General features: G+C 43.1%; 3 protein-coding genes across 4 annotated transcripts in view; 1 reads left to right on the top strand and 2 right to left on the bottom strand.

Moving 5' to 3' along the window:
- The window catches only part of CDAN1 (codanin 1), a 31,724-nt gene extending 23,437 nt beyond the window's left edge, over positions 1-8,287 (bottom strand). The window contains exons 1-5 of the mRNA XM_063159117.1: positions 8,156-8,287; positions 4,871-5,571; positions 3,119-3,325; positions 626-819; positions 73-192 (exon numbers count right to left, since the gene is read on the bottom strand). Coding sequence (XP_063015187.1) covers positions 73-192; positions 626-819; positions 3,119-3,325; positions 4,871-5,571; positions 8,156-8,251 — 1,318 coding nt within the window. The 5' untranslated portion in view covers positions 8,252-8,287. The remainder of the gene's footprint in view (positions 1-72; positions 193-625; positions 820-3,118; positions 3,326-4,870; positions 5,572-8,155) is intronic.
- Positions 8,288-8,591: 304 nt separating this feature from the next.
- Positions 8,592-10,922, top strand: LOC134419944 (uncharacterized). The gene is made up of 2 exons (XM_063159547.1): positions 8,592-9,045; positions 9,851-10,922. The coding sequence occupies exons 1-2, from the start codon at positions 8,592-8,594 to the stop codon at positions 10,507-10,509; spliced, it is 1,113 nt and encodes a 370-aa protein (XP_063015617.1). The 3' UTR covers positions 10,510-10,922.
- A 3,266-nt stretch (positions 10,923-14,188) lies between these two features.
- The window catches only part of TTBK2 (tau tubulin kinase 2), an 80,899-nt gene continuing 73,157 nt past the window's right edge, over positions 14,189-21,930 (bottom strand). For both annotated transcript variants that reach the window (XM_063159118.1, XM_063159119.1), the window contains one exon: positions 14,189-21,788. In XM_063159118.1, the coding sequence (XP_063015188.1) occupies positions 21,320-21,788 (469 nt within the window). In that variant the 3' untranslated portion in view covers positions 14,189-21,319. The remainder of the gene's footprint in view (positions 21,789-21,930) is intronic.

The following is a 21,930-nucleotide window of genomic DNA, read 5'->3' on the forward strand; positions in this document are numbered from 1 at the left end:
TGTCCAATCTAGTCTACAACACTTTCTCATTCTATGGAAGCAAGATTCTTTCCCTTCATTACTACTGCTTACCTCTATTTCTTTCACTGATTTCAGGGTCACTATCCCCATCTTCTGCAGTAGAAGTGCCTTTAGATGTCAACAGTTGCAGAATGAAAAACAGTTCCAGAAAAATATTTGGTACCAGGTTTTCTAGGAGAGAGTAATTGAGATGTTAAAGGTGGATTACTCAATACTGTCCTGCTTTAATAAACAAAGGTAAAAAGGTAGATTCCTGCTCTGTGGTAGTCAGCAAAGAATTGTCTCCCCACAACATGATACTGTGATACAGTGTAGATCAGCATGGGAAAGATGTGTTAGGGAACAGTCTGGTTTCATATGGGACGTACAACTTCAGTCTACTGCAGCTCAGAGTACTGCACCAGGCTCACCTACTTCCCCACACTTTTGCCAAGTATTCATTTATTCAAATAACAGTATTGGCTTACTTTCTTTTTCCAGATGTCATTTGTTTGTACACTATACCTATCCCACAGCCTCCACTTCCCATCTATCTCCCTCTCACAACACACATGCAAGTTCAAAGCTCAAAGAAAGGTCAGTTTCACATCTTCTGTGTCCTCACCTGCTATACAGGATGAATAGAGCTGTGCCAGACACTCCAACTGTTTCTTGCAGGAAACCTTAGCAGGATTTGCACAGGTCACCAAATGGCTTTCAGCAGGAAGGCTGGCACTGCGAGTGTAGCTAGGCTTAGTTGGAGTACAAGGATCAAAAGATATCCCTGCAGGAGAAGATGCCTGGTGCAGCAGTTTGCATCTGAAATTCAAGAGCAGCAACTCAACCATGTGACTGAAGATGATCTAGAGCAGCCATGCAGCCAGAAGAGGTCCTTCTCTTCCAGTGTAGCATGAAGGAAATCTTGCAATAACTAAACCATGCAATGCAGCTTTTAGCATGACAGTAATTTAAGTCATCTTTATCTAACAGAGAATAGATCTTGAGGTTAGCAAGCAAAAGACTAAAGAATCCCATTCAAATTGCAACTCTGTTAAAATAGTGTAGCACTTTGACCAAATTAACCAACTAGCATATGTTATTACTTCTCTCATCTGAACTGCTACCTGTTAAGGATGGGGAATCAGTTAGAGACCAGGTCCTAAAAATCTTCCTTTCATGTACAGTTTCTGACAGGTAGATATTTTAAAACATCTATGAAAATAAGGCTCACATCCATCCCTTTGGTATAGATGTAAAGTAATGACACTCTGAGAAGATCCAATACCAATAAGTGGAAAGGCAATGCAACAGCTGAAGAAATCCCAGACTGGCAACGTAAACAACAGAAGGAACAAACCACTTTGACTGCTGGATTCTAAATCAAAAATGATCACTTAGTTAAAATACACAGACATTGTACAAAACTATATCTAGAGAGGTCATCCAAAATGCAACACCAGGGTAGCATATGTAACACACCTGAGAAACAGGACACCAGGCAGTAACAGCAATATCAAATGATTGTCAAAGATTCCAATGGAACATTTCCACTTGGAACATCACACTACCTCTTGCCACACTGTATCAAAAGTGAAAGATTTAAGTCACTTTAAGGGCTCTGGGAAGTCAGAAACATTTTCACCTCCAACAAAGAACCTTTTCAATTGGCTTATTTCTAGCAGAACTGCTGTGATGAAGAACAACTGGTCCCAAAATGGAAGTAGAAAGATTTCCAGCATCTTCCTTGCAATGAACATAATCAACTAACGGAAGAAAATTATTGAGTAATAGATAGAACTAAAGAAAATTATTCATTAAGTACTTTGTGATCACACCCAAGGGATGAGCCCACTATCAAGTACTTTGTGACCTTACCCATGGCAAGTTTCCAATAATGCAGTTAGACTGTGCTTCACTTCTGCCCCAGTGCTGTCATCTACCTCAGGATGAAATTCACCTTTTGCCCCTGCTCAAAGGGATCTAGCTGGCTGAAGACTGCCTTACTTCTGTATTTCACCACAACTGAGGACACAGCAGCAACTCCCAGCTTTCAAGTATGATGGGTCAGATGAGAATATCACTGCATGGGCAAGATCCAACCAACCACATACTGCTATTTCACTGACTTCAGCTGATACACATTACTGGGACATTTCAGGTAGAATTCAGACTGGAATAGGTGCTAGACTTAAGTGCAGAGTGGCAGGTTTGAATCCTGAGCATTTCTGCTGCAGGTTCAGTACAAGCAGTAATTCATTAGACTCTACTGGATATGTTTCAGCCGGTTCTGGTCACACTGAAGTGAACTGCAAAACTTAGCAGGAAAAGAATTACACCCATGTGTCCTGAGGAGCTTCCCCAAGAACAAAATCTACAAAGAACAGCAACAGTTCTCTCAGCAATTATAAACAATAAACAATAGTGCAAACTACTGCAGTTTGGTTTTCTTCTAAGTATCAATCTTCACAGACTACCAGTGATACCACTTTACAAGCAATGAAAGTCACACACTAACCAAACAGCAGAGACAAAATTAGAAGATTCACTTCATCTGACAGCAATTTTCAACACATAACTGCAGTAGTGATCTTTAAAACAGAATCTCAAGTGCCCATATTCTGTTTTCTCTGACTGCAAGCTTCTGTTAGCCTACCTACCTTGCAAGACCATTAACACTTCCCACACATTTGCATCACTAACTCATTTTTCCCAAACGAATGTGTTTTGGTGCAATCTTCAAACACAGTCTAATTACACCCAATTGCTTTGCCTGTGCAATCTAAGGAAAGATGCATAGGAGATAGCCACACATTCATTTCCATGAAGGGAAAAATCTCATAAAAGCAGTGAGAACTGACTACACTTTTGAAGTGAGGGTCAGCATACCTCTAAAATGGCAAACATGAGCTAGGCGCATTCATATCCTAGTCTGATACCACAGACACATTTGGCTTTGGCAAATTATAATTTAAGGTTACCAATATCTGGTTTGGATATTCTTCTGTCATTTTCACTTTGTGCTGGCCATGCCCTCTCCTGGCTACTGAAAAGTGAACCCTGTCCTGTCTGGAACCAGGACACAAGGGAATTAAGAATCAGCCCCCTGCTCAGACTGTACCGTTCTTTCTTCAGCATCTCCCTCTCCTCTTGAAGGCTGTTGCTCATCACAGATGAGAGGTGTCCTTCCTGGACAGCAGCAAAGGCCTCGAGGCTCGAGGCTGGAGACCAGCTGACAGGTGTAGAAGTGAAACAGGTCTTTGGTTTCGAGAGGGGCCGCTCAGCACTCACAGGAGTTGGGTTGATTCGCCTCGATGGTTTGCTTTTGCTGAAAAGAACAGAAGCAATCCCACTAAAATCAAGCTAAACAATAACAAAAATTTCGGTCTGAAGACAGATGTGCAATCAACTCTTCCAGAGGAATCTAATGTTAAAACAAAATGGATGTCGAGCTGGGTTATTGAATTTCTAAAGTGTACCTGTAATTATTAATTTTGTTCTATCACTGAAAAAAAAAAGTCATGGAGCTATAGCCTGCTACAAGCAACCTGCTAAACCTGCAGCAAAATTAATTATCAAATAGCAAGTCATCTAACAGGTACCACAGGGCCACACAACCCTTCCAAAGGTTTCTAATTTGCAGGACAGGATATGCCCCATTTTAGTAAGAAACTGCTGGTGAATTCATTTCTGACATGATCAGGAGGAAAAAAACCCACCAAAATCAATCAAGTTGCCATTGTCTATCAGTGGGAGTCCAGGCTGTTTAAGTTCAGGGAAACTCATCCTTCCTGCATAAAATACTTGATTTGTCCTTCAGGAATAGGCTTGGTAAAGTAGCAAAAAAAGCATTAAAAATTGGAAATGGATACAGAAACATAAAGCACCACAGAAATGCTGGTTGCTACATATTAACTGCTAAGGTGTTCTCAAAATCGCTGTAACATTGATTTCCAAAGACCTGTAGTCTCTTTCCTTCTTCCTTTTCCTAGCTGAGCATCAATGCAATTGAGGAAGAGAGACTTGCTGGCTGTGCTGGAAACAATCTTATCTCCCTCGGCCAAAGTAGCGTCTAGAGCAGGACCCAACCCCTGCATTTGGATTTGCTGAACACTCACTCATTTTATAATTTTTAGCTGAAACTTTGCATGTCCAACTAGAAAGTCCCACTTTCAGAGACCAGTGACTGATATACAGAGCAAACAGGCTGACACAAAGGCTTTCTATTTGGTAATGAGGATTTTAAAGAATGCAAAGACAAAGATGAAAGGACTGAGGCAACCACAACACAAACAGCTGCCCCAAAGCTTAGCTGAAGTCACCAAGGAGACCAGGGCTTGCTGCAGACCAAGAACACAGCCTGCTATTTTGTCCACAATTACACAGCACAAATGAAGCTGCTGCAGGCTAACATCTGCTACCAGAAGCCACAGAAGATCAATCCAAAAGCTTTTTTGCTAGCATCAGTAAAGCTGGAGAGCCTTCCAGGATAGCTCTTCCTTACCAATTGATATTCTGTTAAATGAGAAACGTGAGGAGCCAAGATAACGCTGACTCGTTAGAACACACAAGGACAAAGACGAGCTCAGCTTTGTATCAGCTGGGCCGTGCACTGGCCAGCTGCAGGCAGCATCACAAGTGAGAGGCAAAAGAGGTGTCTTGGATGAGCCCACGGAGAGGAAACCTGACTCCCTGTCAAGGCAATACTCCCCTCCCTACACAATGACCAGAACAAAGCAGTTCTGACCATGTTTCCCAGAAGCCAGCTATTGTGCATTACAGCCTCTTCTGCATCTGGACACCCACAACTGCTGGTCAAGGAGCTGCAACCCGCAGCAATCCCAGTGAGACAACGAGGCGGACTCGCTCTTACTTTGTCCAGCCAGAGGCAGCACCCATGGGTGGAAACTCCTCCAGGTTGTTAAGGTTTAGCTGGCTGGGCGGGGATCTGGCAGAAACAAGAAGCACTTCACTCCGCTTCCTTCTCCCTCCACTCCACGATCCACCATCACTCTTTCCATCCTCCTCTTCAGCAGGGGAGCGGCCCAGATCGCGAGCCGCCTGCCGGCCGGAGGCGCCGGCCAAGCTGCTGCCCTTCCTGCGGCCCCGTCTCACGGGCAGCGCCTCCGGCGTGGCGGCCAGGAAGCTCCCCAGGCTGGCCCTCTGAGAGGAACGCCTCTCGCCGTGCTGCAGCACAGGGCTGTGCCCAAAGCTCGGGCTGCTGCTGGAGGCCACGCTGGGGAAATCACCGTAAGGGCTAGACAGGTTCGAGCCAGAAAAGGAAGAGGAACCACTGGATGCTGCGTCGGGAGAAAAGCTGGTATCTGTGGTGCAGGTGGTCGCTGAAGTCCTTTGAGAAAAGAGCTGCACTCGGCTGCTGGTTGCATGGCCTGCCCTCCTTTCTGATCCTGTCCTTTGGCTCCCGTGAGCCTTGGAATTAGGAGTTTTAGCAGGAGTAGGGGGTCCATTAGTCAGGATCTGGCTGGTCTGCTCCCTTAAAAAATTCAGCAGAAAAGGCACAAAATCTTTCTGAAGCAAGCTAAGAGATACCAGCTTGTCATGGATGTGATTCTCCTACAAGAGAAGTAGACAAAAAATTAATATCAAGATGCTACCTGATTCTTTCTGTCCAAGTACCCAGACACATTTAAGTAGTAACTACGGGATTTCAATACACAATAAAAAACCAACATGACTTGTCAAAGTACATCACTGAAATTCAATAGTGCTGGTCACAGACCCTAAAACCAGCCTACACATGAGCCATTTTGGCACAAGTTTTCAGATGGAGTCATTCACTTTGGTCTCTGATTTGAAAATACTGAAACTGTTCCATGGAAACATCAGTAATACTCTCTGCAGCTATGACCAGGGAGGACTTGGAGCAACTGACGCCCCCAAGTTCAACATTTTGAAAACATCAATACTGAAAGCATCTAGTTCTAACTAGAAAAATCCACAGTCTGCAAGGTCTCTGCGCCCTGTTTTTCTGTGAATGCCGCCTGCTCCCACAGAGGGGTGCTGTAACAACAACGGCTGAAGCACCCGGAGCCCTGCGGCGCCAAATACACGACCAAAGCTGCTCTTCCATTTCAATTAAATAATTTTGCTCGAGAACTCACAGAAGTCTAAACAGAGACTGTGCAATTTTAAGGTATGTGAAGTTTATACTTGAGAAACTTAAACAAAAACCCCACCACTGACCCAACACATTTGAAATCTAACAGGTGGCATTGATCTTACAAGGGTAAATCTAGACAAAAATGACTTCACGCTACACGCGCAGTTTGAAGTTTTGTACCCTGGGTAAAAATTCTTTTGTTCCTAACACTCCATCAAGTTTCTGTTTCCTCTCAGTGGGATTCAGCAACATTTGCAACAACAGAAGAAGTTCTCAAAACCTTTTCCTCACTAATACTGAAAGCATTACATACAAACTCCTGTAAAGTTGTATTCACAACCCTAACGAGATGAAAAGTCAAAAAAGCAAACACAATTTCTGAAGGCGGTTTCTGCAAGAAAGAAAGAAGTGAAAGTAAAATTAACATGCCTGTCTGTAACTGGACTCACACAATCTTCAGCATCTATACTTAAATTCATATTTTAAAGTGTGAGACTAATTCAGCTCCTTGGAGAAGTGTGAAATTCTGACACAGCCCAGATAACAAGCCAAGCAGCCAACAATCGGTGAAAAAGCACAGCTCAGAATACAACCCCCATGAGGTGTCAGAAGACCATGTCCAGCCCAAAACTGCCATGAGAGCTAGAGCAAGACATGGCCTAGCATTTCCTTCCCCTGGAATTAGCACAGGGGCACAAAGATGATTACAGTCTATGCTATGCATAGGGTTGGGCAGTTTCTCCAACTTTTCCGAGCACAACCTATTTTCACTCGTCTTTCTCTGTCCAAGTTAACGGAGGTTTGTTTCCTCCACAACTGGGTAACAGCAACCTGTCAACAGCTGCCAGCTGCAAACCTCTCACTTGCTTTCTCATGCTGAAGTAACTGCACTGCTCCCAACAGCAAAAGGCAGCAAGAAATTCCATTGCAAAGGCAAACTTTTTGACCTCCCCACCCCTCACCCACACAGCACTAGCTGAGCTGCCAGGATCTCAAACTTCATAATGTCCACAGGTTTGCTTCTGCAAGTCACAGCTGAAGAAATACCACACAACATAAAAGTGCTGGTCCATTCTTCCCACACATTTAGGATGATGGCAATACCCAACAAACTCATGGGGGTGACACCATTGAGTTTTGATTTTAATACTAGGTAGCACAATGCAAGGGGATCAGGTAGAAGATGCTTTAAATACCAATTGTTTCTCTGTGTCATTCTCTATGGGAAACATAAGCACTCCTAGTCTATCTACAGTTACAAAAGTTTTTATTTCCACAAGAAGCCAAATCATTCGTTACAAAACTCAGCCAATAAACACCCTCTCCCAGCCCGCGAAGATCCTCCTCGAGGTCCAGGCGGGAGGAACATCCAGCCGGGAGGCGCGCTGGAGCCTGCAGAGAGCCACCACCAAGCCCCGGGTGCTGACAGCCTCGTCCCGCTTTCACCGCTGCCTTCCCCGACAGAGATGCGGGAAGTGTCACCGCGTTCCCTCAGGACACCAGCTGTGCTGTGCCGTGCCGTGCTGCCCGCCCCCGGTCCCGCCGGCTCTGCGCTAGCACACGGCGCCCCAGGCTCCCGGCGCTTCCCGTGCCCGCGGGGCCTGCCCGCCTCCCGCCCCGGAGCCGCGCGGCGCCACCGCCCGCCCGAGACCGCCCGGCGCCGGCGGCGCTGAGCTCCGGCTGAGCTCCGGCGGGCTCATTCCAGCGCCGCGCATTCCAGCGGGTTTCACACGCCCGCCAGGCAGCTCCCGGCGCAGCTCCCGCCGGCGGCCTCGCCTTCCCGCCGCCGTGCCCGGAGCCCGCCCGCGCCGGGGGCGGTGCCGCTGGCGGCTCGACAGACGCTCGGCCGCGAACGGCACCTGACGGGGCCCCGGGCTGACCCACGCGGGCTTCACCCCTCACAGCAGCGCGGGGCGGACAAACTTTCCCGCACGGCCCCGGCCCGCGGCAGCGGAGGGTGCTGGGGGAGCGGCGCGGCTGCGGGCCCGGTCCCGCCGGAGCCAGGGCCCTGCGGGCGGACGACCTAGCGCGCGTTACCTCAGCCGTGCGGTGGCCGGGGCCGTGCCGGAGCCACCGCACCACGGCGCTGACCGGCACCTCCTCCTGCAACAGCAGCTCCAAAACCGCCGCCATTCCCGGCCCCGCTCCCGCCGAGCACGCGCACAACCCGCGCCGGGGGTGGGCCCGCCGTGTTCCCCCTTCCCGCGGGGGCGGCGCCGAGCGGGGATTCCCGCCGGGGAGGCGGGCGGGGGCCGCGCCCCCTCCCCATGTCAACACGCGGGGCACGGGGCGCCTGCGCCGGTCCGTGCGCGTCTTTTCCTCTCATGCGCGGTATTTCCTTCCCCAGCAGGGCTCGGGGCCCGGCCTAGCGGCGGCGGCACCCGCGGGTCGGGGCGCGGGGAAGAGCAGTGGCGACCGCCCCTCCCCGCGGTTCCTCGTCCGCCCGCCCGCACGCCGACACCCCCGGCGGAGGATGGCCGAGGACTCCCCCAAACGGCGCAAGGCGAACTTCAACGAGGCGGAGACGGAGGTGCTGATCGAGCAGGTGCTGAAGCACGAGCAGTTGCTGTTCGCGGCGGGACCCGGCCGTGCCTCCGCGGGCCAGAAGCGGAAGGTGTGGGAGCTGATCCGGCACAAGGTGAACCCGGTGGCCGCCTGCCCCCGCGACGTGGAGGACCTGAAGAAGCGCTGGCGGGACCTGAAGCGCCGCGACCGCAGCAAGCTGTGCCGCCTTTCGCAGGGCTGCGGGCCGCCGGCGCCCCCCGCCCTCGGCCTCTTCCTGGCCCCCGAGGAGCTGCCGCCCGCCGCCGCGCCGCCCGCCCGCCGCCAGCGCCGCCCCTACGGCTCCCTGCTGCCCGCCGAGGCCGTGCCCATCGTGGGCGGCATCGACACGCTGGAGCTGCCCGGCGCCGTCGTGGGGGACATGGGTGAGTGCGGGAGCGACCCCCGCGGCGCCGGCACGGACCCTCGGCCCGCCCGGCGTCCCCCAGCGCAGCCGCGGGAGCCCCGGTGCGCGGGGAGCGGCGCTGCCCGCCCGCTGCGTGCGCGCAGGGGCCGCGGGCACCCACCCCGCAGGAGAGCGCCGGTTCGCATCCTTGGAAAGGCAAAACGTATACGCGCGCACACAGAACTGTGAGGCTTCGTGCTCTAGGTCACAGAAGTGTCTAAGAACAGCACCAAGAATAAAAACAGCTTTTCGTAGGAGATGCTGCCCATCCACGAGGCGATACACCCGGGCACCGATCTTCGCTATTGCCGTTATTATTCTTGCAAATGGCAGCACGCAGGTCCAGCCAGTACAAAGTGCTGCGAGCACATAACTTCATACATGCCAGCGATATTGTCCTAGCATGCTGGAATATGAAGGGATTCTTGCAATCCAGTGTTTCAGCAATGCTGAGCTCTGAGCAATGCTAACTGTTTACTGCGTGCACGATGTGGCATGAAATGAGCTTGCAGTGAACTTTGTCTCTGGCATCCTAAAGCTTGGCTTCTGTGGTGGTAAGGGAGCTGTAGTATGCAGATACATGGTTAACTGGTGAATGTGTATTTGTGGTTTTTTACCACCTCTCGAAGTAATTTGTATTCTAAAACCATCAATGATAGCATATTTTGAGAGTCTTGTTTCAAGGACTGATGTTAGTGCTTAGTGGACGTGAAAATATGTCACCACTGAGGTTATGAAGTTTCTTATGGGCTTTCCTTTGCTTTTCTTCCCTCCACCTCTTCTAGGGTTTAATGGCAGTCCTGGCCCATCTCATCAATCCAGTCTTGAGCAGATGAACCTCAAAGAAGAAATAGTAGTGAAGGTGGTGGAGCCAGAAGAAAGCTCTGGGGACATGGTAGTGGTTCCACCTAGTCAAGAACAACTGCCTTTTCTGGGGACATCAGGTGGTGGTTCCTCTGGGAAAGTAAAAGCCAAAACAAAAGGCAGGTGCCAGGCAGACCAAAATGAAATGACTGAAGAGGACCTACTGCAGATTCAGCAGACCCAAATACAGGTGATCCAGTCTGGCTTTGACAGTGTCAACCACAATCTTCGGCTGCTGCAGCAAGGCATGCAAGATCTGAGTAACAGCATCAGCATCATGGCACATACACTTGTTGCTATCAAGAACGTCTATGTGAAAAACAACACTGGCCCAACCACACATGCCACTGCATCTACTCAGACCACAGCTGGGTACCTGAGCCCAGGATCCCCCCAGCTCTCCCCTGCTAAGGACAGAGCTAGAGCACAGGTGGCTGGAAGCAGCAGCAGAAGCAGCAGCTGCAGCTCCAGCTCCATGTCACAAGAACCAGGTCCTTCTGAGTTTCCTAGGCCCCCCCTGAGAACCATTAAGAAAGAACATCCAAATGGCTGCTACTATTTCTGCTTTGCAGATGTGTAAAAACTTGAATAGATGTGAAATGACTGTGTTGTTGGGTGCTGATGTATGTTCTGCTCCGGCCTGTGACTTCAAAGGAGTGAAGTGGACTTGCCTCCCATGTTTTTCCCAGTGGGAAACATTTTACTATAGGTGGCATTAAACACTAATTACCAGCCTCCAGTTAACTCTGTTGCAGTTGGCTAATAAATTTCTTCTCTTTTCTTTATCCTCTTATTCTCTTTAAAAAACCCCATTTATTTTGAGTAAGACTTTTGTCTGTATCATCCTTTGTTTAATGTCACCTTGTGAAAAATAAAAGGCATGAGAGTGGGGTAAAAAAGTAACATTATGGTTACTACCACCAGGAGCTAACTTACAGAAGTTACTTGGTTCTTGGATTAAACAAGCCTCAGAAGCAGCTGGCTTTTTAAGTACTTCTCTTTTCTAATAGTTATGTTGGGGGTGTTTGCTTCGTTGTTGTTGTTGAGGTTTTAGAAGTCTGAGCTGAGCAAGGCATCACAGAAGGAGTTTAAGATACTGCTTATTCTAGAAATGGTTTAGCACTGAGCATTCACTGGCATTCATTAGTGTCCTCCTCAGAAGTCATACAGCATTGTTCCACTTGGCTGTTGTTCATTCCTGGCTTGTCAAATGCACCCTCTCTTCAGAGACATTGTGTTTTACTGCACTAGCAGGGTAGTCTCTTTTTTTAACCAGTCACATGTTTAAAATAGAGAAATACAGAAAAATGAGGAATGGATGAGTGATGCCTGTTTCTGACATATAGGTTATATGTAGGCTGTATCTTCATCTGATTTTTTAAGAAATTGAATCAATACCACAGTGTTTGAAATACAGAGAACAAAAAGCTTTGTATTTTTTTACATGAAATGGAAGTCAGATTTGCTGTTAAATTACAGGAGGCATGGGCTCACTTCGTTCTAGACAAATGCTCCTGCATAGTTCAGAAAGCTTGGATTATCATTTCCTTTCTCATAACTAAGTAGCCAAGGAAGAAGAAAGATGAGGATGAGTTGGAGCAAAATGTAACTTGGTGTCAACTCTGAAACAAGCAAAAATCATTTTATCTTCATGCCAAAAAGAAAAATTGCCATTTCATATTTAGATAGGGAAAACTGTTGTCACTGGCAATATTGTGTGTTTCAGGCTTACATATTCGAGCCACTCTACTTTGCACAATTCAGAAGTAGCAGAGGTGCAATGTTCTTGTATCTGGCAGTTGTACCAGAGGTCAAACAAAAACACTCACCTGAAATGTTGTCCAATGACTTGAAAAGTCATACAGGTGCTCTTCTTAAGCATTTATCACCAACATTTAAAAAGGTTCTGCAGATAAATTTGGCCTATAGCAATGACTGGCTGCTTGTAGTGTTACAGTCAGTTTGCACAAGCATTCCTGCTGCAGAAATTTAGCAAATACAACTAACATAGAGAATCACAATGAAACTGCCCCTCTCCTAGAAGCATAAGAATATGTAATCATAGCATAAGGTATGCCACTTTTGCAGTCAGCTTTGACTGAACACCACCGTATGAAAATGTTCATGTGCACCATTTTGGTGTACTGAATTAACTCATCTACACTCCAGAAACCAGCCACTGCTGCCTACTAAAATGTGAAAACAGGGTAATCAGTTAGCAAGTGTTTCCCTTCAGAATCACAGATGGAGTAAAATGTGAAAAAATCTCACAAAAATAAAATGTATATGTGTACAGCACAATGTTCTTTGGGATTAATGCCTTGAAGAAGAGAAAGTTCTTTTTTCCAGGTTTCCCTTAACAAAAGAAGATAGTGTGGGTGACAGGTATTAAGAAATTGCTGAGTTTAAGAATGGCAAAGAATCCTTCTATGGATTTTTGTTTTTATGTTGTTAAAAGCTTTTCAAATTAACTTGTTGGAAGCATTATTTCTCCTCCATCAGTACAGATGGGCTCTCTCGAGCAGGATTTTCTGTATTTTGTTTTCATGGACACAGAAGGCAATTCATGCTACCATGGTATTCCAGGTAGATTTGGAAATGCCATCTACCTGGTCCTTCTGGGCAGCAGTTTGAGCTTGTCCAGGTTGCAACTGGCAGTTCTAACCTGTCTTTCTCTTGATGTTTCAATTCTTTTTGCAACTGTTAATTCTTGAATTTCACCTACTTCCTGGGAGAGGTGATTTGTGTCCGCTTTCTCGTGTTCCAGTACTGATTTACGTGAGAGGCAGCTACAGTGCAAGTAGAGAAGTGCAGCAAGATCCTGGGAGCAGAAGGGGCAGATTGGATCTCCTGTATGAATGAAGACAAGCCAGGCAATGCTTGTGTGACACTGTGATGGTCAGAGAACAACCAGACCTCACATCAATGTTTGTTCTGATCTTGCTTCTTTCCCTGTGTTTCAGTTGTACTGCTAAAATATACTGGAGCCAGATCAAAGTCACTCTTCCACTTCTGACACATTCTAGATTTACATCTTTTAAATAGAGAAGGAAACTGAGCTACCTTTCATCACTACAGAGTGGGCAAAATTGTTATTCTCATCTTCAAATTAATACAGTTGGTTGCTATTTCTTTACACACCCTTTCTGTGATCACATGTACCATCCAGAAGCCATGCCATTAAGTTTCTGGCTGCTCTTAACAGAAGGTGAAATAATTTTCTTGGACTGTTACTGAGTAAATGAATTCCCAGTTTGTTTCCTGTGAAGCTATTTATGTAAATGACAAGAGCTAATGACCTGGTCATGAAGCTTAATGAAACTACTGCCAATTATTTGAACAAAGGCAGAGCTGGCTTTAAATTTTCCCAAATGCATGGCATAACAGTGGTAATACTGAGAAAGAGATCCAGGGAATTTTCTCAAATTCTTCTGGACTTCCCTAAAAAACTTGTCCTGCTGTGCAAAGTGCAGACTATTTTCTGGTAGCATAGGGCTAAGACATTCAGGCACAAACCACAAATACAAATTGTGATGATTTTACACTCTACTTATGCTTAATGTTACTAGAAAGATAAAAGGGTCTTGGAGGAAGCTAGAGCAACTGGTAGCTTAACACTGCATTTCCCCCTAGCACTCAGATTCGGTAACAACTTCCATTCATTCATTTCTCTGCTATCTGCTGCTTAAGTTTATTGTACAGAGGGAGACAAGTCCCCTCAAGAGACTGTAAAAGCTTAGTGACTACATCCAGACAGCTGATTATCCCCAAAAGAGGTCAATTTTAGTGACCTCTGACTAAATAAAAAAATACCATTTTGAAGGGAAAAATGCCATCAGCAGCTGGCATTTCAGGACCGCCCTATGGTTACTAAAATTGACCTGATCTGGCTGTGCCAATCAGTTATTGTTTAGATGAACACAAACAGAAGGGATAAGAACAAATAGAAAGTCAGGTTTCTGAGGTGACCTATTTGGATTTTTCTGTAGTTATTAATATACAGCACATGAACCTACTAAATCAGTTAAACTTCCATTGATCCAATCATTTCAATTTGCAATATGAACATTTGATTCATGCTGTAGTAGTACCAACACACACTTGTTTTTTACTTTTTTGAAACAGAGAAAAAAAATCACTACTGAAGCACTATATCCATTTAAATTACAGGGTTACAGTAGTAAAAAACACTGAAAAATATTTCAGCTAAAGCTTTGTAAGTTAAGGAATCATTATACAAACACAATCAAGAACTGAAGTTTTGCATGCTGAATGAATATTTTATTTAGAACCAGTTTATAAAAATAAAATACAAAATAATTTGAAAACAAAACTTAAACATTGTACAAAGCCTTGATATGGTACAAATGAGAAAATAAATAATTACAACTTTATGTACAAATGACCATTACAAGGGCATTAACTCTTTATGCTCTTGGGTGCCTGAGCAAACTTAAATGAAAAGAATGGCTTAGAGGATTTCTAAGGAGGGGAAGAGAATTGCAATTACTGAGTAAGAGAATTTGAAGGACTCAACATTTGTCTTCCTCAATGGTAAAAAAACAATCTCAGAACTACTTTCCACTTAATTTAATCACACTGCAGACTTTGCTATTGAGTACTTGATTTCTTATGGGGTTTACAACATTGTATTTTTAATTAATACACAGATTTAATTCTTTGTGGTATTGCCCAGGGATTTTAGATTAGCAGCCGTTGGTTGGCCACTTCAAAAAGTCAGTACTTGTCTGAAGGCATTGCTGGTGATTTCCTTAATTTACTAGTTTGGATGTTCATAGGAAAGCATTTGAAAATTGGCATCTGTTAACGCAAGCACTGCCACTTGAGTCTGGGCTGGCTCTATAAAAAAGTTAAAAGCTGGGGAAGAATTTTCAATCTTGCTTCCTAGCCAATGAAAGTAAAGAGGATGCAGAGAGGCTGCTTGGGAACAAATCCAGATCTCCAGTCAGAAGAAAAATATGTGAAATTGTCCAAAAAATCCTACTTCACTTTGCATCAAACCTTTATGACCATGCCTGCCATGCAGCAGATACTGGTTTAAAAGGATTTGAAGCCAGGCAGACCAAATTAATTATATTGCATCTTTTGGAGCAAGTTGTTCTGCTGTTACCATAGGCCCTTTACGTAAAAGGTCAAAGATCAAGTGATCTCAAAACAAACATCAACTTAATTCCAGCTGAATTCCCACAGACACTTATGGATGATGGGGGCCTCACATGAGTAGCCCACTTGGGATACTGTTTTAAAAGAAACCACATTGTACTCTTGGCCAAAGCTGGCTCTCAGCAGTAATTCTGACAGAAAAGGAGAGATCCAGAGGCATGTCATGTCATGTAATAATAATAACAACAATAAGAAAATTAGTGTTTTCCAATTTAAAATACAGCAACAGCAAATTTGATATTCATAGAGTGAGTTTATCTTTTCAGTTCCTAATCAGGGGAAAGAGCCTCAACAAAACAGGACCCTATACTGATTTTAATGAAGTTGCACCTGCACAAGAACAGCAAGAACTCCCACGGGTCCAAGCTCTTAATGTAGAAGAGAAACAGGAGCATAGTATTTGGACTTGTCATTATCATTGTTGAGAGAGAATGTGTTATTATCAATGGAGAGTAAAATCAGCCCAACTTGTTCAAACGTGGATGGCAAGAGTCATTGCAAAGTTAATACATCAGTCTTTGAAACAATGGACTCCTGTACATTTTTCCTTAAAAAGCCCAACCAAACAAAACCTCCTCCTTAAAGATATATATTTAAAAGCCTGATTATTTAAACCATATGAAAATGAGTGATAAAAGCTTTTTGGCATTTGACAATATCATAAGATAATTCCTGATAATTATTATATAATCCAAGCTGATTTTATATCATTTCTCTTTCACAAATAATATGTGTAGGGAAAAGGAACGCTGGCTTCAAGCAGACAGGTGAGGTATTCTTATGTGATGTGCATGTTTATGCAATTTGATTAGCTAAAAAATGTATGACCTATGCCTGTGTATTGCATATAGTCAAAACACTGAACCTCACTTCTTTTACCAGCATTTCTGGTAACCAAAAATGGTACTAATTACAACCAAAGACATTTAAGCCAAAAGCAAAACAGCAAACAAACCCAATCAGTTGTTCACTGCCTACTTGATTAGCTAAAAGAAGTTGAATAAAAATATTATGTTCTGTTCTATAAATTTCAGAAAGAGGAATCATAGAACCACCAAGGTTGGAAAACACTGCCAAGATCCAAGTTCAACTGCTAACCTAGCACTGCCATGTTCACCATCCAACGAGCAGCCAAAGCTTTCACCAGCTGAAGAGAGGACTCATGGATAAAAGTCAAGGCCTTTATCCAGCTAAGAGTTCTCTGACCATTCCTAGAAGTGGAAAAGCATACAGAGAATGCACCACAGGAAGCTTAGTGTTAACCTAAGCAGACCCTGACTCACTGAGAATGACAAGACAGACATGGCTCTTGTCCCCTCACAGCATCAGTCCTGCATGAAAAAAATTCATGTATTATAGTCATGAGAAAGAGTTTGACTTTGAGCTCTCTTTTTTTTCTCCTATTCATTTCCAGAAGACTAATCTCTAATTTAAGATATATATAAAAATTGGAGGCACATATAATTCATTTTCCATTAGACCCTTTTAAGAAATTGGAATAATTACATTCTTCTTACCAGAATTTGTGCCTCTAAGTGTTCCATAAAAATGTACAATTCATTACAGAAAAAAATTTGTTTACAGGAAAAAGACTGTACTGTAAATCTGGCTTTATCTACATTCTCATCAAAGAGAAAAAGAAAAAAAAAATTAGAAGCATTACAGTCAACCATTGCATAAGTATTACTGCAATAAGAAGGACCTACAGGAGTTTTGCCCAAGTAGGACTACAGGATGAGACCTTGTAATATGAAAAAGACACAAAATCAGAATTAGGGCATAGGGACATTGCAGTAGATGAAAAGGAGACCAGAGTAAATCAAAGCAAAACAGGCCTTGGCTCACTCCAGCAAATGAATTCCAGTGAACAGGATGGAATAGCTGAGACTCTTCCTATCTATATGTATATACACACATATGTATGTATGTATATATATATTTCTATATAATATACAGTATCTATATAAGTGTATATGAAGATACACTTAGGTACAAATGTGTATTTATATATATATATATATAAAATCAAAATTGTGTGTTTTCCCAGCAATAGTTATTACCATAATACTACAAATTGTAGATGATAGAGCTCCAGCAAGTCTTTTTCAGATGAAAAATATTTCAAGCCATTTTTAAATATATAGGACCAAATCCTTTCTTATACATCAAGACTGTTTAGTGAGGTATGCAAGAAAGCTTGATCTCAAACATGCAGACTTCAAGGTAACAATATGTCCAGATTTCCCAAGACAGGATGTGGCTGGTGGCTGTAATGAATGCCTTGTGTCACTCTGCAGGGCTTTGCCTCCTGTATAATTACATTTAACTAGCAGTTAAGACCTCATCTTGCTCCTGCCTTTGAGCAGTGACATTTTCTAAGCTTATTGATCCTGCTCAAGCAGTAGATAGGTGTGTAGCATCATACACCTTGCCAACCTTGCTCTACCGTATCACACTTTCTATTACTCTAACAGGGTTTTACCTAAGTAGTAATTGGCATTTGTAATTAATAAAGAGGTTGATTAATATTGATTTTTGAGATTGTAACTTAGATTGATTTTACCATGCAATATTGTAGCACAAAAGTCTGTGTGAAATGTTTGGTTATTTCAAGTTCTATTTTAGTTTAAAGGCTTCATGCCTCAGTTTCTCTAAAAAATGCTCCAAAGTGCTGGCCACAACACAGAATACACCATAAAGAGGAAATGAGCATGCAGCATCTGCACCTGCTACATGTCATGGCTCCATTGCACTGCTCACCAAAGAAAGGGAGAAGACAAAGCAACAGCTCCTTGAATTTTATTATTTCCCAGCTAATATTCCTATATAAACTGCTGTGTGCTATGCAGAGTAACGGCAGCCATTTTGTACAATGGAGAAAAATCTTCCCCGTCCCTGAAAATGTGTTGCAGATAACCTGCCATAAACTATTCACACACACTCTGCACAAGGGTCACACACATGTACATTGGTGGTTTTCTGCAGAGCCATATCCACATTCAAATACTGAGGCTTACAGAGTCCTTAATGATTATATAGGCCCTCTAGAAATATTAAGCTAACATTAATGTATGAGTCAATCAATTGACCATTACTTAATAACATTAACTGATTGCTATGTTAGACTACAGTAAGCATTTCTGTAAACTTTTGGGAGAAGGGTATCAAGCAACAAAAAACTCAAGAAGAGCAGGTAGTTCAAGCTAAGTTATTCACAATTGCTCCTCCATTCACATCTTCATTATTTTCTCCTTAGATCCTGTTAAATCTACAGCAAAAAAGCAACTGGGGGTATACAGTCCTTCTACCTTTTTCTCACCAAAAGAAGCCTGTGTCACCAATAATGACTGATTTCTCTTTTTCTTTTTGGCATAGTTTACTATTTTTACATTGGCAAGTAGTTCAAGTACGAGTGAATTTCTACAGCATTGGTTTATTTTACATAGTAATGTCTAACAATGGACAAGCCTGTACTTTGAAGACAACGTAACAGAGGTGTTATGTGCTTTCTCACCTGTAAAGCAGTTACCATTTCTGGATCCTGTTACACTAGAGAGAAAATATAAACACCTCAACTTCAGCATTTTCAGGCAAGGATGCATAAAGTTAGTACTTATGAAAACTGACAATGTAACATAGGAATAAACTTACATGATGATAATAAATGCTTTTCAGAAATAAGGAAAAATAATCATATGCTGCCACGCCACCTTAACAAATCATTCCAGCAAGCCCCCAGGACAAAAACATCACAATGTGACCAAATTCTTTTTTATGGTATACCATAAGGAAACATGTAGAAAACAGGAAGGAAAAGATGGAATTTGTTGTTGTCACATTCAACCATTAGGTATTCATAGACTGTCACTGTTCCTAAATGACAAGTATTCACAATTTAGAACTCACATAATGAAATAAAAATGAGCAAGACCTATTTGTAATAAAAAATAAAAATATCTTTTGAGTCTTTGTTCTTGTTCCATATGCAAATGTGCACATGAAATTAGAAATAAAAAAACAAAAAACAAAGCTGCAACACAAAACATTGGCTGGTTGAGAAATCAGCAGTCCTTCAATTTTGTACCAAGGTATAAAGGCTATTAGAATTTGTGCATTCCAGATTTTTTTGGCAGGGGTGCAGGGGAGAATAGAAGAGGTAAGTATACAAGAGCTAACAGAAAGGGAACTGTACTATTTGTGGTCCATAAATTACAAATGAAAAATGAGAAAGAATGAGTTTATATAAGCATATACATATATGTATATATAAATATTTATATTATATAATTTACCATGAGGACATGCAATTATTGGTATAGCACCTATTATACATTATAATACAAAGGAATAGGACTTTGCAATGGTACAGTTTCTTCAGAAAAAGCAGGTATACCCTACCTATTGCATTCATCTGTAGTGCTTGAAACCTGAATGAAATTAAGGTTCCACACTGTGCTACATTACATATGGGAAAAAATATACATAATAAGAAAAGGAAAAAATCAACATAGTCTGACAAAGCAAGTGAAATTCAGTGCAGCTCTAGGGCAGCTTTAATGCAGCATTAGAATGTGTTAGCTCAGAGACAAAATATTCCCTTTCAAATCCAAAAATATTCATTTGGCAGAGGTTAAATAAAAAAACACAGATGCTGGCTGGAGAGGCATATGACTACAGCAAGCAGATCAGTAATTGACAAGTCTCCTATGCATCCAGAGTCCCCACAACAGGATTCATTAGGGAGGAGAGCTGGCTGCATCTTTCTCAGGCTTGTGTTCTTGTCTGTCCCTATTCTGACCCACTGTGCTTTTCTGAACACAGCAAAAGGTGCCACACCTTTCATTCCCTACAGGGTTCCTGCAGAGCACAAGATGTCACTGAGTAACTACCTAATAAAACTGGAGGAATTAAACACCATGGACTTTACTGAGAGTCAACAAAGCTGCTCTATCAAAAACACACTTGGGAAACTGAATTACAATAATCCAATATGAAAATATCTCAGATTTCTTTCCTTATATTTTGCTTTAAGGATTAATATTCTTATCCAGATTTTCTAAGGGTGTTAAGTGTACTTCCATCACCCCTAACCTATCACGTTCATAAAGTAGACAATTTCCTCATCTCTGTTTCATCTTTCATAATTTTAAAAAACAAATGACCAAAAACCCAAAACTTGATTGGTAATCATCTCTGCATTGCAAGATCTGTGGTTTAAGTGATCCATAAATAATGGAAAATAAAAGTCAGCAATAACAAAGGTTCTTTTTTCATTTGAATTAAGGGGGTCAAGAAAGGTTCTTATTTTCTAACTTATATTGCATTTTCCTGTAAATCTACAACACACAGTGAAGGGCATACATCTACTCCTTTCTCTTATTTCCTAGGAGAGAATGCTTTTCCAAATCCTATCAAATGTAGTTTGAAAAACCCCACTATGACTCCCAAAAAACTGTATGATATAGAACTGAGAATCAGCTTCTTGGATCCTAATTACTGCTAAGAAAATCTCTAAATAATATTGGTACAAAAACTTCTTGTCAAATATTGACTTTTTAAATTTCATCAGTGTCAAGAAGGGGTAAGGTATATGATACTAAGGTAAGAAATCTGTGCCATAATAGGGGACAAAATAAGCACTCAGTGATTCAGAGGTGAGTGCAGCTCAAAATGGAAGAAATTTATAAGGCAGAAATATCATCTTCTAAAGTGTGTGCTTTTTTAAAACTGCAAAGAAATGCTTGAGCAGTACTTATCTCCCAAGCAGTGACATCATTTTGGGAATGCCTATTTCAGGCTTTCTTACATACCCCTCGAGTACACAAGGCGTTAAATAATTAGGTCAAATCTTCTCACTAGGGAAACTAAACAGATCAAGATTAATACCATTTTAAAACACCCACCTTCAAGATACCTTTTCACTCTAAATACATTGCACCTCTTTGACTACCCAGCCATTCTTACCCTGGCCTCTACTTCCCATTTTGTGGATCTGCTTGCTGCCTGCTCTAAGGCAAAGCCTGGCCACTTATTTACATAGAATGCTTTCTCATGAATAGTTTACAATGGCTACTTTCTTTAAAATGTGCAGATTCAACACCTTTTTTTAATATACTTTTTTTTGATTATTTTTTTAAATACACAGTACACAGACACAACATGCATCAGATTTAGGAGGAGATTTTATACCTGTCAAGACTCAGTTCCTATCTGCTAAGCTTAGTAGTTGATTTGCTCTTTCCTGTGGAAGTCTTAGTGTTTGGGGAACGGTGGAAAGAACTGCCAGATCCTTTCAGACCATTCTTGCTCGTTTTGTTGCAGCAGTGCTCTTGTTGGCAGGACCTCCTAGAAGATGAAGAGCCTGAATGGCTAGGAGGTGATTTACTCCTCCCAAAATGTGGGGATGAACTCCTCTGATCATGATGGGATCTCCCAGCACGGGACGGAGAAGAACTGGCAGTACGGGGTAAAGAAGAGCTCCTAGGGGAGGCACTGGGACTGCGGCGGGGGATGACAGGGCTCTTGGGTGGCGTTTTTGGACTATGAGGAGATCCTGGACTCTTACACTGGGTAGAACTCCTTGGTCTTTGAGATCCATTCTGCAGGATTTGAGCCAGACGAGAGATAAGATCTGAGTCCGAGCTGCTACTGCCTAGGACTCTGTATCTGCGCAACCTTGAGAAGAAACGAAGAAAGATTATTTCTATTTCCATCTATTCACTAAAATTCAAATAGAAACTCCATATCACTAGAAACTAAGGAGGCGGTTGCATTGCTGAACAGATATGTGGACCTCAACTTTCCTGTTAGGTACAGG

The sequence above is a fragment of the Melospiza melodia genome, chromosome 6 (assembly GCF_035770615.1).
Source record: "Melospiza melodia melodia isolate bMelMel2 chromosome 6, bMelMel2.pri, whole genome shotgun sequence".
Taxonomy (NCBI): domain Eukaryota; kingdom Metazoa; phylum Chordata; class Aves; order Passeriformes; family Passerellidae; genus Melospiza; species Melospiza melodia.